The 13,018-nt window shown below is 56.4% G+C and overlaps 2 protein-coding genes across 4 annotated transcripts in view; one reads left to right on the forward strand and one right to left on the reverse strand.

Annotated features, from left to right (window-relative positions):
* DCAF15 (DDB1 and CUL4 associated factor 15) lies at positions 1–8,624 on the reverse strand. Its single transcript, XM_030820620.1, has 13 exons — positions 8,460–8,624; positions 6,683–6,780; positions 6,459–6,594; positions 5,111–5,217; positions 4,870–5,009; positions 4,609–4,779; positions 1,629–2,063; positions 1,436–1,527; positions 1,214–1,342; positions 1,040–1,125; positions 717–821; positions 530–645; positions 1–191 (listed from the first exon to the last, which is right to left on the reverse strand). The coding sequence occupies exons 1-13, from the start codon at positions 8,589–8,591 to the stop codon at positions 136–138; spliced, it is 1,803 nt and encodes a 600-aa protein (XP_030676480.1). The 5' UTR covers positions 8,592–8,624; the 3' UTR covers positions 1–135.
* PODNL1 (podocan like 1) overlaps positions 7,712–13,018 on the forward strand; it is a 22,580-nt gene continuing 17,273 nt past the window's right edge. For all 3 annotated transcript variants that reach the window (XM_030820621.1, XM_003275611.4, XM_012509632.2), the window contains exon 1: positions 7,712–7,985. In XM_030820621.1, the coding sequence (XP_030676481.1) occupies positions 7,944–7,985 (42 nt within the window). In that variant the 5' untranslated portion in view covers positions 7,712–7,943. The remainder of the gene's footprint in view (positions 7,986–13,018) is intronic.

The following is a 13,018-nucleotide window of genomic DNA, read 5'->3' on the forward strand; positions in this document are numbered from 1 at the left end:
CCCCGTTCCGCAGCCTAACACTAGTGCCGGTCATCAGTCGGTGGGCCAGCCGGCCAGGGAAGAGGCCACCCCAGGGAGGTGGCCGGTCCCAGGCCACGGAGGTAGTTGGAGTCAGTGTCCGGGGCGGCCCGGCCCTCACAGCACGATCCACGTGTATCGCTCGCTGTCCGCCAGAACCTTCAGGGAGCACCCTACAGGGACAGGTGGGGACAAAGCATAGAGCCCCTGCCTGCCTGGCCCTGCGGCCACAACCTCCACCTGACTTGCTTCTGGCCCAGAAGGTTCCAGAAGGCAGGGACCTTGCTGAGTTGCCCTCCGCCTCTAGCCTGCAACTACCCAATAAATGTCTGTAGCGTGAATGAGTGACCAGCCAGGCCATGACTGGTGGGAGGCTCCTAGGCCCCACACTTTCAGGGCTGCTGAGCTGAGCCTGGCCTGGGCCGCCCTCTCCTCACCAGCCTTCCCACCCCTTTCATCAGCGCTCAGGAATCAGCTCCTGGGTGACCATCACGGGGTCACCAAGCCTCACCTTTGTGCAGCGCCTCATTGGTCATCCTGTTGACGTAGCGGCCGCTGCTCTCGGGCACCAGCCACTTCATGACCATGTCCACGCAGCTCTTGCGGTAGGAGCTCCAGACACTGCCGCTGTGGGGCCAGGGGGTGAGTGGCTCTCATCGCCTTGGCCGCCCCGACCCTGCCCCCCAGCCCTGCCTCACCTGGTCTGCCCTTTGACCTCAGTCAGGTCGCCTACACTGACTGTCTCGAAGATCCCTGTGTTGAGGTCCCATGCCACCTTGAGGCTGGTGTGATAGGTCTTTGGTCTACAGTGGAGAGGGACACAGGACAAACGCTGGGACAGCCGGGCTCCTGAACCAGGCCCCAGGCTACCCTGAGGGCCTTTTTGTCTTTGGAGCAGCTATGGAGGGGCCCAGCCAGGTTGTAGCACAGGGAGAGCCTTCTCACGTCCCCACGCCCCCACCCTGAAGTGTCTGCCAGTGGACCCCCTAGTGGACAGAGAGGGCAGGATCCCCGCGCTCACCGGAGCTGGCCCTCCTCAGTGGGGGACGGGAAGGCCAGGAGCAGCAGGCCAATGTTGATGAGGACCTGGTTGGTTTCTGGGCAGACCTGGGGGTGGGGGTGGACGATGCCAACTGCTGAGGGCGACCCCAGAGTGCAGGAGGCCCTGGGCCCACCCTGCCCGCCCTGGGCCCACCTCTAGAATGACGATGTCATAGTCGCTGAAAGAACAGAACTGGTGGCCCCAAGTAGCGTCGTGGCGGATGACCTCATTGATAACATATTCGAAGTCTAGCGTGAGCTGCTCCACTGTCAGGTACTGGCCCTGCGGGTGAGTGGGTAGGCGCAGAGGACGGTGCCAACTGCCCCCCAGCAGCTCCCCGGGACTGTCTGTGGCCCGCCCACCACCCACACCCACCTGGACAGCAGTCCGCTCCCGCATGGGCCGCAGGTTGCGGCCACGAAGATCAGTCACCACGAAGGGCAGGGAGATCTTGTCGTCCTCGAACTCTGGGGAGGCAGAAAGTGGGGGTGGGGTGGACGGAGGCCAGGGGCCCCGTCTGGGTTGGTCTCCCCATCCCAGGCCCCGCCACATGCCTGCCCCCGCTCACCATCCTCCGGCTCCGTCCCCTCTCCGGACTCCAGCACATAGTACAGCTTGGTGTAGTTGACGTAGCCAGGCTCGGGGGCAGGCGCCTCCGAGGCAGGGGGGCTGTCCCGGGATGTCGCCTCTCCACACAGGGCTAGGGGCTCAGAGTGCGCACGGCAGCGGCTGCCAGAGGGTCCTGGGCACAGGGCAGGCCGGGCTTCCTCAGGGGCCCCGCCCTTGGCCTCTTTGGCCCGGCGGAAGATGTCAGCCACAAACTCCTTGGCTTTGGCAATGGCGGGCGAGGGCTCGGGAGACCCAGAGGAACGGGCTGGGGCCGCCTCAGGGCAGAAGCTGAGGAGGGCAGGGGGCAGCTCTGGGCTCTGGGGTTCAGGGGGGCTGGCAGGCGCCGGGGGGCAGGTGCTGTGGTCATACAGGATTTGGCAGAAACTCCTGTCACCTAAGAAGAGATAGGGGTGGAGAAGTGTCAGTCTGGGGTGCTCCCAGCCTCGCTCAGTGTCCACAGGGGTTTTCAGAAACCCACCTTAAGGAGACACTTCTAGGAGACTTGGCTATGCTGAGATCAGTTTGAAACACCCAGAAGGGGAAAGACCTTTCTGTGCATGCACACCATGCATTCATGCATGAAGACGTTCATTCAAACCCCTTTCTTAAGCTGTCTGCTGAGTGCCCCACACTGAAGACACAGGAGTGAACCAGGCAGACAGAACCCTGTCCTGAGGGAGCCGACACTCTGCAGTGTAGAGTGTTCACTACAGTAGCATCCAGCCTCCTAACATCTGCCACTCTGTCGAGGGACATCTTGTGATTTTTCACTGGCGTTTCTCTGATATGGAAGACCTAAGGCAAAGTCCTCGGTCCTTCCTGACACAAGCCAGACCGCTGCGGGCACACTTCATCGAATCGGGGCCTCTGTCTCTGCCTGCCTAGAGACGACTCCCCCAAGGAATGTGGGGAACACATGGAGAACCCCAACATATTCACTGAGCAGCCCTGTGGATGGGCCCCAACCCAGGTTTCCTCCAAGCCCCCTACAAGCAACCCCTAGAGAGGGGCTACATCCCCCAGAATGCAGCTCAGGGATGAACTTGCCCAAGGTCACATCTGAGATAAATCAAGTCCGGGCTCCCCTCCACCACCGTGACAGCCCTTCCACAACAGCTCGGAGAACAAACGGTGACAATGGCCAAGGAAGAAAGCACCCCTCTGTGTCAGCAGCTCCCACTGATGACCACGCCCTTTCCCTGGGCTGGCACAGAGCTGATCGTCCGCTGTGATCGTTCCTAACAGGACTCACAGCCAAAAGGGCAGAGCTGTGTCAACCCTCGCAAGCTTGGGGGTTCATGGCCAAAAACCGAGTAGCCGAGCCTCAGCAAGGGACAGCACCTCACCCTGGTATAGATTGGGGGTGAGGACAGAAGGCCCCAGATATGTCTGGGGACAGAGTGCCCTGGCCCCTGGCTTATTTGTGGGCTGCGTTATATACATTTAATCCTGCCCATTCCCCAACCACCCCCAGGGACAACCATTTCCATGGGGATTTAATGGACGTCTTTGCATCTGAGTTCTTGCAAAATTAAAACGTCTTTTTTTTTTTGGAGATGGAGTCTTGCTATCTCCCAGGCTGGAGTACCTTGGCACAATCTTGGCTCACTGCAACCTCCGCCTCCCGGGTTCAAGCAATTCTCCTCCCTCAACCTCCTGAGTAGCTAGAATTATAAGCATGTGCCACCATGCCCAGCTAATTCTTGTATTTTTACTAGAGACGGGGTTTCACTGTGTTGGCCACACTGGTCTTGAACTCCCTGATCTCATGTGATCCACCTGCCTCAGCCTCCCAAAGTGCTGGGATTACAGGCATGAGCCACTGTGCCTGGCCTAAAGCGTCTTTTTAATTTATATTAAGTGGTTACAGTTATAGATTCCTTGTGTTTCACCCACATGTGCACACATCTGACACATGCTCCATGGATGCACATGCAGGGGCCTTCATTGGTGTTCCACAGATGCCCCCAACCCCTTGCCACCTCCTAACTCACTCCCCAATCCCCAGGGAGGGTTCTTCAGGTGGCCCCCAACTCCCCCCAGCAGTCTTGGACATACGGACCCAGTGAGACTCTGCCGGAGGGAGAGACCCGGGCACAGGGCAGCTGGGTCAGTCATAGTCACAATTCTGTTGCCAAATGGCCCCCAGGGGCCCCTCCCTCCTGTTGCTGCCAGCCGGTGGCATGATCCAGCCTCCTGACATTTGTCACTGTCAAGGGACATCTTGTGATTTTCACTGGCATCTTTCCGATATCAAACATATAAGGCAAGTGCCTGCCCACTAACCACACCCCGAAATGTCACATTAGCATTTCTCTTCTTAAGAGAAAGGGGCGCTACCCCGTCCAGCTAGCCACCTGTGGCTATTTCAGCTTAAAACAACTGCAATTAAATCCATCACAAGCCAGACACGGTGGCTCACGCCTGTCATCCCAGCACTTTGGGAGGCCAAGGTGAGTGGATCACTTGAGGTCAGGAGTTTGAGACCAGCCTGATCAACATGGTGAAATCCCATCTCTACTAAAAACACAAAGATTAGCTAGGTATGATGGCACAGGCCTGTAGTCCCAGCTTCTCGGGAGGCTGAGGCAGGAGAATTGCTTGAGCCTGGGAGGTTGCAGTGAGCCGAGATCGCGCCACTGGACTCCAGTGAAAAAAAAAAAAAGTATCACAAGCTCAGTTCCTCAGTCACATGAGCCACATTCCAAGTGGCTGCTGGAGGCAGCCATGGTGGGACATCTCAGCCACTGGAAAGATCCCGTGGGCAGGGCTGTGGTGGGCGTGGCCACATTTGGACCGCAGCATTCCCACGACCAGGCTGTGTGACCTGGGGAAGTAGCTCCCACCTCTCTATGCCTGGGGCCCCTTGTCTGTGTGGTGGGGTAGGGAGAGGACCCACTTCACGCGTTGCCGGGTGGCCATGAGACCACAGGGCCTACCTGCCGAGTGGACGGAGACGGCACAGGCCACCAGGGAGTAGCTGGTGTTGAGCAGCACCACCTGGTCCTTCTTGAGCTGGAAGGCGGGCTGGAAGGTGGGGAAGGGGTAGACCACCTGGTACTTGGTGTGCAGCATGAAGCCATGCCGTAGGCACTGCGCATTCGGGTCTCCTGCAGCAACACACGCCACAGCGGCTCACTCTCAGCCCAGGGCAGGGGGGGAGGGGGCCAAGGGGGCCCTCGCCCCCTCGGCCCCCTCACCTGGGTGGGCCCGGCTGGCATCCTGGCAAGCAGCACAGCGGCCCGGCGGCGGCATGGCCACGGTGCTGACGTAGATGTCGCGGTGGTTCTCGTCGCTCATCATCATCATGTTCATGAGCATGCCGTTGGCCGAGCGGGTGCTGGGGGCAGCACACCCTCAGCGGCCTGGTCGGCGCCTGGGGTCCCCACTGCACACCCCCTGCCCCAACCAGCCAAGGCTCCCCCAGGAGCCTGGTCTCACTTGAAGCCGAAGACGATGACCTTAGAGGCGTCACTGGGCCACTCGCATACGGTCAGGTACAGGTCACTGTAGATCTCCTCGTCCTGGAATAGCCGAACCTGCCGGACCTACGAGGCACGTTCAGGGTCAGCACCGGATCAGGGAATCTGTGGGGATCCCCTGAAGCTGTAGGATGCAGTCCCTCATCAGGGCTGGGGCTGGGCAGGTAGGAGCACTCCAACAGCACCCGCCACACCCCTCCACCTTGCCTGAGGACAGCCGTGGAGGCTCCTTTCACCAGTGGGGGAGACCAGGCCAGGGTGGGCTGCAGCCGATGGGAACAATGTCCCGAGGGAGACTGCGCCAGGCACTGGTTCCAAGCCCAGCCTACCCTGAAGCCCCTTCAGCTCTCTGAGTTCACATGTATGCTGAGGTAACAGCACCCACCTCCTGGGGGGGTTCCAGGAGTCAAGGCTCAAGGCTAAAGCCAGGGTGAGTTGGTCCTAATAAAGCTAACTGGCCTAAGCCAACATGTTCTATAGCTTCATAGGGTGTGTTGAACCAAATGGAATTGCTGCTATTTACCCATTTTGAACCATAAAAATGGTAATTTCTTTTTCTTTTTTGAGACAGAGTCTCACTCTGTAGGCTGGAGTGCAGTGGTTTGATCTCGGCTCACTGCAACCTCCACCTCCCAGGTTCTAAGCGATTCTCCTGCCTCAGCCTCCAGAGTAGCTGGGATTACAGACATGTGCCACCATGCCCGGCTAATTTTGTATTTTTAGTAGAGATGGGGTTTCACCATGTTGGCCAGGCTGGTCTTGAACTCCTGACCTCAGGTGATCCACCTACCTCGGCCTCCCAAAGTGCTGGGATTACAGGCGTGAGCCACTGCACCCAGCCTTCTTTTTTTTTTGTTTTTTTTAGAGACAGAGTCTCACTCTGTTGCCCAGGCTGGAGTGCAATGGTGTGATCACGGCTCACTGCAGCCTCAAACTCCTGGGCTCAGATGATCCTCCTGCCTCAGCCTCCAGAGGCGCTGACTACAGGCACACGCCAATGTGCCCAGCTAATTTTTTTAATTTTTAGTAGAGATGGGGTTTTGCCATGTTGCCCAGCCTGATCTTGAACTCCTGGGATCAAGTGATCCTCCCGCCTTGGCCTCCCAAAGTGCTGGGATTACAGGTGTGAGCTACCATGCCAGGCCCTGGTAATTTCATATGGCTGGATCTAACACATGGAATCTTGACGATGACCCCATGAGTACATGATGATCATTTTACACTCAAGGAACCTGAGGCTCAGAGGGTGCTGTGACCTGCTGGACCACATCATCTGAAGGGCCAGTCTGGTGCTGAAGCCTCCCTACCAGCTTGAGCTTGCTGTGAACGTTGAACTCCCACCAGTACAGATGGTAGATGTAGAAGGAGAAGTCGTCGTCCCCACTGCTGCTGGTATAGGAGAGGACGTAGCGGCCGCATTTGGAAAAGCCCAGGAAAATGTGTCTGTGGGGGTGGAGGGGGCAGAGTGGCCAGGTCAGGGCAAGCCCACCACCCCTACCCACCTGCCCCCTTTGCCTGGGCTCAGCCTCACCCTGCATAGAGGAAGTCCTCATCCACAATGTTCTTGAGAGACACGCAGACCCGGGGAGGCAGCTTCCGGAAGAGGCGAGGGGAGAGCTGTCCGCTGATCTGGGGAAGGGGTGGCCAGGGCACTTCAGGCACCATCTGCAGCCCCCACCCTCCTCACCCACGGCAGAGAGGCAGAGCAGCTCTCACCCGGTCCAGCCCAGCCCAGCCCACCATAATGGTCAAAAGAAGGCCAAGCTCTGGAAGGTGGGAACAACTGAGGCAGATGGGGACAGTAAAGCCAGGTGGACCTCGCTTGAGCCTTCATCTCCACCAGGGACCCACGCCACCTTCCCAATTCCATACCTCTTCAGCCTCAGGTCCCTCTTGACTGAGCCCAGCGTCACCACCCCCCAAGAAAGTTCCCCAATCACCCTGTCCCACGCTGGGCCACTTGCTTCCCTCCCTGAAGGCTGTCCCTAAGCTGTAGGTATTTATCCTACTAAGGAGGCTGGGACAGGGTCCTGACCTGCACCCATCTGTTCCCAACCCACCAGCCTTCAAACAAGGGGGCTCCTCCTGCTGGGGGCCAGTCGAGGCAGATAGAAGGGTGAGCCTAACCAATGACCCAACTCCCTCTTCCCAATTAACTACCGCCATCCACCGGAATCCAAGGGAATCCCTCATCCCCAAAACTTCACCGCGGAGGGATCTGCGGGGACTGACAGGCAGAAGCCAGGCGCAGCCTCAGTCTTGCTACCCAGGCTGACTGGGGAGACACAGCTCTGCCTTCAAGACATTCCAATCTGATGGGACGAGTCCTGTCTGGGAAGCTCCCTGTCTGATGGGAGATAGCCCTGTCCACATGGAGGTCTCAGTCTGATGGAGGAAACAGCCCGGCCAGCCAGGCCCAGGCCGACAGGGGAGACACAGTCCCTGCCCAAGGAGCTTCCAAGCTAAGGGCGGAACCACAGCCAAGCCCAGGGAGCTCCCAGGCTAAGGGTGGAGACTGTCCCAGCCCAGGGAGCTCCCAGTCAAAAGGGGGAGACACAGCACTGTCCTTACAAAGCTACCAGCCTCACGGAGAAGGCGCAGTCCCTGTCCACAGAGACACAGCCTTCCCCCAGTTACTGCCCACCTGCAAGAGATCCACATTTCTGCCCTCCAGAGCTCCCAAACTGATGGGGGAGAGAGACATCATCCCCCAGCTCTGGGAGTTTACAGTCTGATGGAGGAGAAAGAGCCTGCTTCGGTAACTCTCACTTTGCGGGGGAAGACTCAGCCCTATGCAGGGAGCTCCCACACTTTCAATGGGGAGGCCCACCCAGGTACAGGAACTCCCAGCTCATGTGTGGTCGGGGCTCGGGCAGGGAGAGGAACATCAGGCGGAGGAAGCCCAAAGCCAGCGGCAGGGGCTCTGCAAAGGGGGCGGGAAGGTTCCATTACGGAGGGGCCATGGGAGCAGGGCTTTGAAAAGCCTGGATCGACCCCTTCCTCCTGATTCTCCCTGCGGCCTCTGGGGTCGCCTCCCTCCGAGCCCCCTCCCTGGGGCCCCGCCCCCAACCCCCTCCATCCCAGCCCCTTTGCCGGTCACCCGACACAACCTCCTGCTTCCAGGCCCCCGACTGAGCCCCCTCCATCCAAGCCATCTCCCCCGGGCCCCGCCCAGGCCCTGCATCCGAGCCCCCTCCCCTGGGGCCCCGCCCCCAACCCCTCACCCCGCGAACGCCCTCCTCCCTCCGCCTCCCTCGTCCCTATTCCCCACCCTCCGGCGCGCTCCCCACTCCGGCCCCAGGCCTCACCTTGACCCGCTCCAGCTGCCTGAGGACGTGCTCCCGCCGCCGCCCTGCTGCCCGCTTCCCTCCGGCTCCCCCGGGGCCGCCGCCGCCGCTCCCAGCCCCGCTGTTCCGCTCCGATTTCGAGCTGGGCGCCATTTTCACCCCCTCCCTCCACTTCCGGAGCAACCGGCCCCTTCGCCCCACCCCTGCCACCTCCTCATTGGTCCTTTTTCGGGACAGCGGCCCGCCGGTTGGGTGAAAGCCCGCACTCGCGCTATGCCTGTCCATCAAAGCCGCCTCGACTCCTGATTAGTAGCGACAGTAACAGCCCCCGCGGCCGGTTGCCGTATTCCCGCCCTGCCTTAAGGACGTACCACTCGGAAGTCCCGTTTGTTCTCCTAGCCCAGACAACTTTGACCTGAATGGTGGATATCTCTGTCTGTCTCAACGGCGTCACGCCCCCTGTGGCTAGCGGGTTTCCATGGAGACCACAGGCGGTCCAGGCCCTTGGGCTGGGCAACGGGAGCCTGTGGTCCACCAAGGCTCGAGAATCCTCAGCCCCGGGCTGCCCGCGCCCGGTCTGGGTGGGCAAAGGCCTGACGAGCATACTTGGGCGGCAGAGCCAGGCCGAGGAAAGAAATTTACAAAAAAGGAAAAAACGATGGGATTCGATGAAAGCTTGTTTCCGGTGGGCGGGTTGGTGGGATGATGGTGGTGATAATGATAGCATCAATCATGGATCGCTCCACATGTGACAGACACGGTTCTGAGCTTAAACAGTTCGATGTGGCAGGGCCCTGTTGTGCCCATTACGCAGATGATGGCAATAAAAGTAATTGTTGAAGGTCTGCTCCGTGCATCATATTCGTTTACATTACCTCATTTATTTTATTTTTTTTAGACAGAGTCTCACTTTGTCACCCAGGCTGGAGTGCAGTGGCTTGATCACGACTCACTGCAGCCTCGACCCCGGGCTCAGATGATCCTCTCATCTCAGCCTCTTATGTAGCTGGGACTACAGGCGTGCGCCACCACGCCCGGCTAATTTTTTGTATTTTTAGTAGAGACGAGGTTTCACTATGTTGGCCAGGCTGGTTGCAGACTCCTGACCTCAGGTGATCCGCCCTCCTAGGCCTCCCAAAGTGCTGGAATTACAGGCATAAGCCACTGCGCCTGGCCTAATTTTTTGTATTTTTTGTAGGGACGGAGTTTCACCAAGTTGTCCAGGCTGGGTCTCCAACACCTGGGCTCAAGTGATCCTCCCACCTCTGCTTCCCAAAGTGTTGGGATGACAGGTGTGAGCCCCCACCCCTGACCAGCCCGTTTAATCCTCTGAACAATCTAGAAGATAGGTTTTTTATTATCTTCATTAAAAAAAATTTTTTTGTAGAGTCGGGGTCTCACTATGTTGCCCAGGCTGCTCGAAAACTCCTGACCTCAAGTGATCATCCCATCTTGGCCTCCCAAAGTGCTGGGATTACAGGCATAAACCAATGTGCCCAGCTGATTTCAAGGGTTTTAGGAGTTACGTGCCAGAAAACCTAAGACCAAAATATATGGTTTTTTTAAATATTACAACACAATATCACAGTATCACAACATATCTTTTTTTTTTTTTTTTTTTTTTTTGAGATGGAGTTTTGCTCTTGTTGCCCAGGCTGGAGTGCAATGGCACAATCTTAACTCATTGCACCCTTCATCTCCCGGGTTCAAGCAAGCAATTCTCCTGCTTCAGCCTCCCAAGTAGCTGGGATTACAGGCAAGCGCCACCATGCCCAGCTAATCTTTGTATTTTTAGTAGAGACAGGGTTTCACTATGTTGGCCAGGCTGGTCTCAAACTCCTGACCTCAAGTGATCCACCCACCTCACCCTCCCAAAGTGCTGGGATTACAGGCGTGAGCCACTGTGCCCTGCCATCACAATGTATCTTTAGCCAAAGGTTCCCATGCTTCTTGCATACCCTACGTCCATGGAGAACAAAGCTGTCCCCAAGACAATGGGGACACCTGGCAGCTACTGCCTTAACAAGTGATCAAAATCAACATCACCAGTGATAAGTCATATTGACATCATGGACCCCAGCTACGTGATAGGGAGGACATTTGTAACTGTCTGATATTATCCCCAAACCTAGAACCTCAATCTAACCATTAGACAACATCAGACATTTATCCCAGATTGAAGAATGTTCTCAAAATACATGACCAGGCCGGGTGCGGTGGCTCATGCCTGTAAGCCCAGCACTTTGGGAAGCAAAGGAGGGAGGATCACTTGAACCCAGGAGGTCAAGACCAGCCTGGGCAACATGGCAAAACCCTCATCTCTATAAAATATAAAAGAAATTAACTAACTCTACTGGGACACATCTATAGTCTCAGCCACTCGGGAGGCTGAGGCAGGAAGATTACTTGAGCTCAGGAGGTCAAGGCTGCAGTGAGCTGTGATGGTGCCACTGCACTCCAGCCTGGGAGACAGAGCGAGACCTTGTCTCAAATAAAAGACAAAACAAGGCCAGGCATGGTGGCTCACGACTGTAATCCCAGCACTTTGGGAGGCCGAGGTGAGCGGATCACAAGGTCATGAGATTGAGACCATCCTGGCTAACACAGTGAAACTCCGTCTCTACTAAAAATACAGAAAATTAGCTGGGCCTGTAATCTCAGGTGGCACACGCCTGTAGTCCCAGCTACTCAGAAGGCTGAGGCAGGAGAATCACTTGAACCTGGGAGGTGGAGGTTTCAGTGAGTCGAGATCACGCCACTGCACTGCAGCCTGGGTGACAGAGCAAGACTCTCAAAAAAAAAAATTTAAAAAATTAGCAGGTTGTGGTGGCGTGAACCTATAGTCCCAGCTACATAAGAGGCTGAGGTGGGAGGATCACCCGAGCCCAGGAGGCTACAGTGAGCGGAGATCGAGCCACTGCGCCCCAGCCTGGGCAACAGAGTGAGATCCTGTCTCAAAAAAAACCCAAAACCCAAAAAACATTAGAGGAAATTGAGTGAAGGGAATAAAAGAACTCTCTGTACCTTCTTTGCAGATCTGAAAATGTCTAATTTCAGGCTGGGCACAGTGGCTCACACCTGTAATCCCAGCATTTTGGGAGGCTGAGACAGGAAGATGGCTTGAGGAGAAGAATTTGACCAGCCTCAGCAACTATCAAGACCTCATCTCTACAATGAAAAAAACATATTTTTTCATTAGTCAGGTGTGTGGTAGCACGTCTGTAGTCCTATGTACTTGGGAGGCTGAGTCGGGAGGATCCCTTGTGCCCAGGAGTTTGAAGTTACAGTGAGCTGTGATTGCATCAGTGCATTCTAGCCTGGGTGACAGAGCAAGACCCTGTCTTTAATAATAATAATAATAATAATAATAAAATTAAAAATAACAGCTGGTCGCGGTGGCTCACGCCTGTAATCCCAGCACTTTGGGAGGCCGAGGCGGGTGGATCACGAGGTCAGGAGACCGAGACCATCCTGGCTAACACGGTGAAACCCCATCTCTACTAAAAATACAAAAAAAATTAGCCAGGCATGGTGGCAGGCACCTGTAGTCCCAGCTACTCGGGAGGCTGAGGCAGGAGAATGGTGTGAACCCGGGAGGCGGAACTTGCAGTGAGCCGAGATTGCGCCACTGCACTCCAGCCTGGGCGACAGAGCGAGACTCCGTCTCAAAACAAAGCAAAACAAAACAAAAAATAACAAAAATAAAATAATGTTGTTTCAAAATTCAAAGGGGCCGGGCGCAGTGGCTCACGCCTGTAATCCCAACACTTGGGCCAAGGTGGGCGGATCACTTGAGGCCAGGGGTTCAAGACCAGTCTGGCCAACATGGTGAAACCCTGTCTCTACTAAAAATACAAAAATTAGCCGGGCATGATGGTGGGCTCCTATAATCCCAGCTACTCAGGAGGCTGAGGCATGAGAATCGCTTGAACCTGGGAGGCAGAGGTTTCAGTGACACAGAGCGCAACTCTGTGTCAATAAATAAACACATAAATAAACTCTAAGTTTTTAAAAGAGCATGGGGGAGGATTTTTTTTTTTTTTTTCTGAGACAGAGTCTCACTCTGTCACCCAGGCTGGAGTGCTATGGCACCATCTCGGCTCACTGCAACCTCTGCCTCCCAGGTTCAAGTGATTCTCCTGCCTCGGCCTCCCAAGTAGCTGGGACTACAGGCGCATGCCACCATGCCTGGCTAATTTTTTTTTTTTTTTTGTAGAGGCAGGGTTTCACCATGTTAGCCAGGATGGTCAGGATGGTCTTGATCTCTTGACCTTGTGATCCTCCCGCCTTGGCTTCCCAAAGTGCTGGGATTACAGGCGTGAGCCACTGTGCCCAGCCAAGAGGATGTTATGACTGCTATGTGCAGAATGGTCTTGGGGGATGAGGATGGGGGCAGGAATAGCCTTAGGGGAGCTAGGAGGGTAGGTGATGCTGACTTAGATTCATCTACTAGCACTGAAAATGGAGAATACGGCCAGGCGCGGTGGCTCACGCCTGTAATCCCAGCACTTTGGGAGGCTGAGGTGGGTGGATCACGAGGTCAGGAGATCGAGACCATCCTGGCTAACATGGTGAAACCC

The sequence above is a fragment of the Nomascus leucogenys genome, chromosome 10 (genome assembly GCF_006542625.1).
Source record: "Nomascus leucogenys isolate Asia chromosome 10, Asia_NLE_v1, whole genome shotgun sequence".
Classification (NCBI taxonomy): domain Eukaryota; kingdom Metazoa; phylum Chordata; class Mammalia; order Primates; family Hylobatidae; genus Nomascus; species Nomascus leucogenys.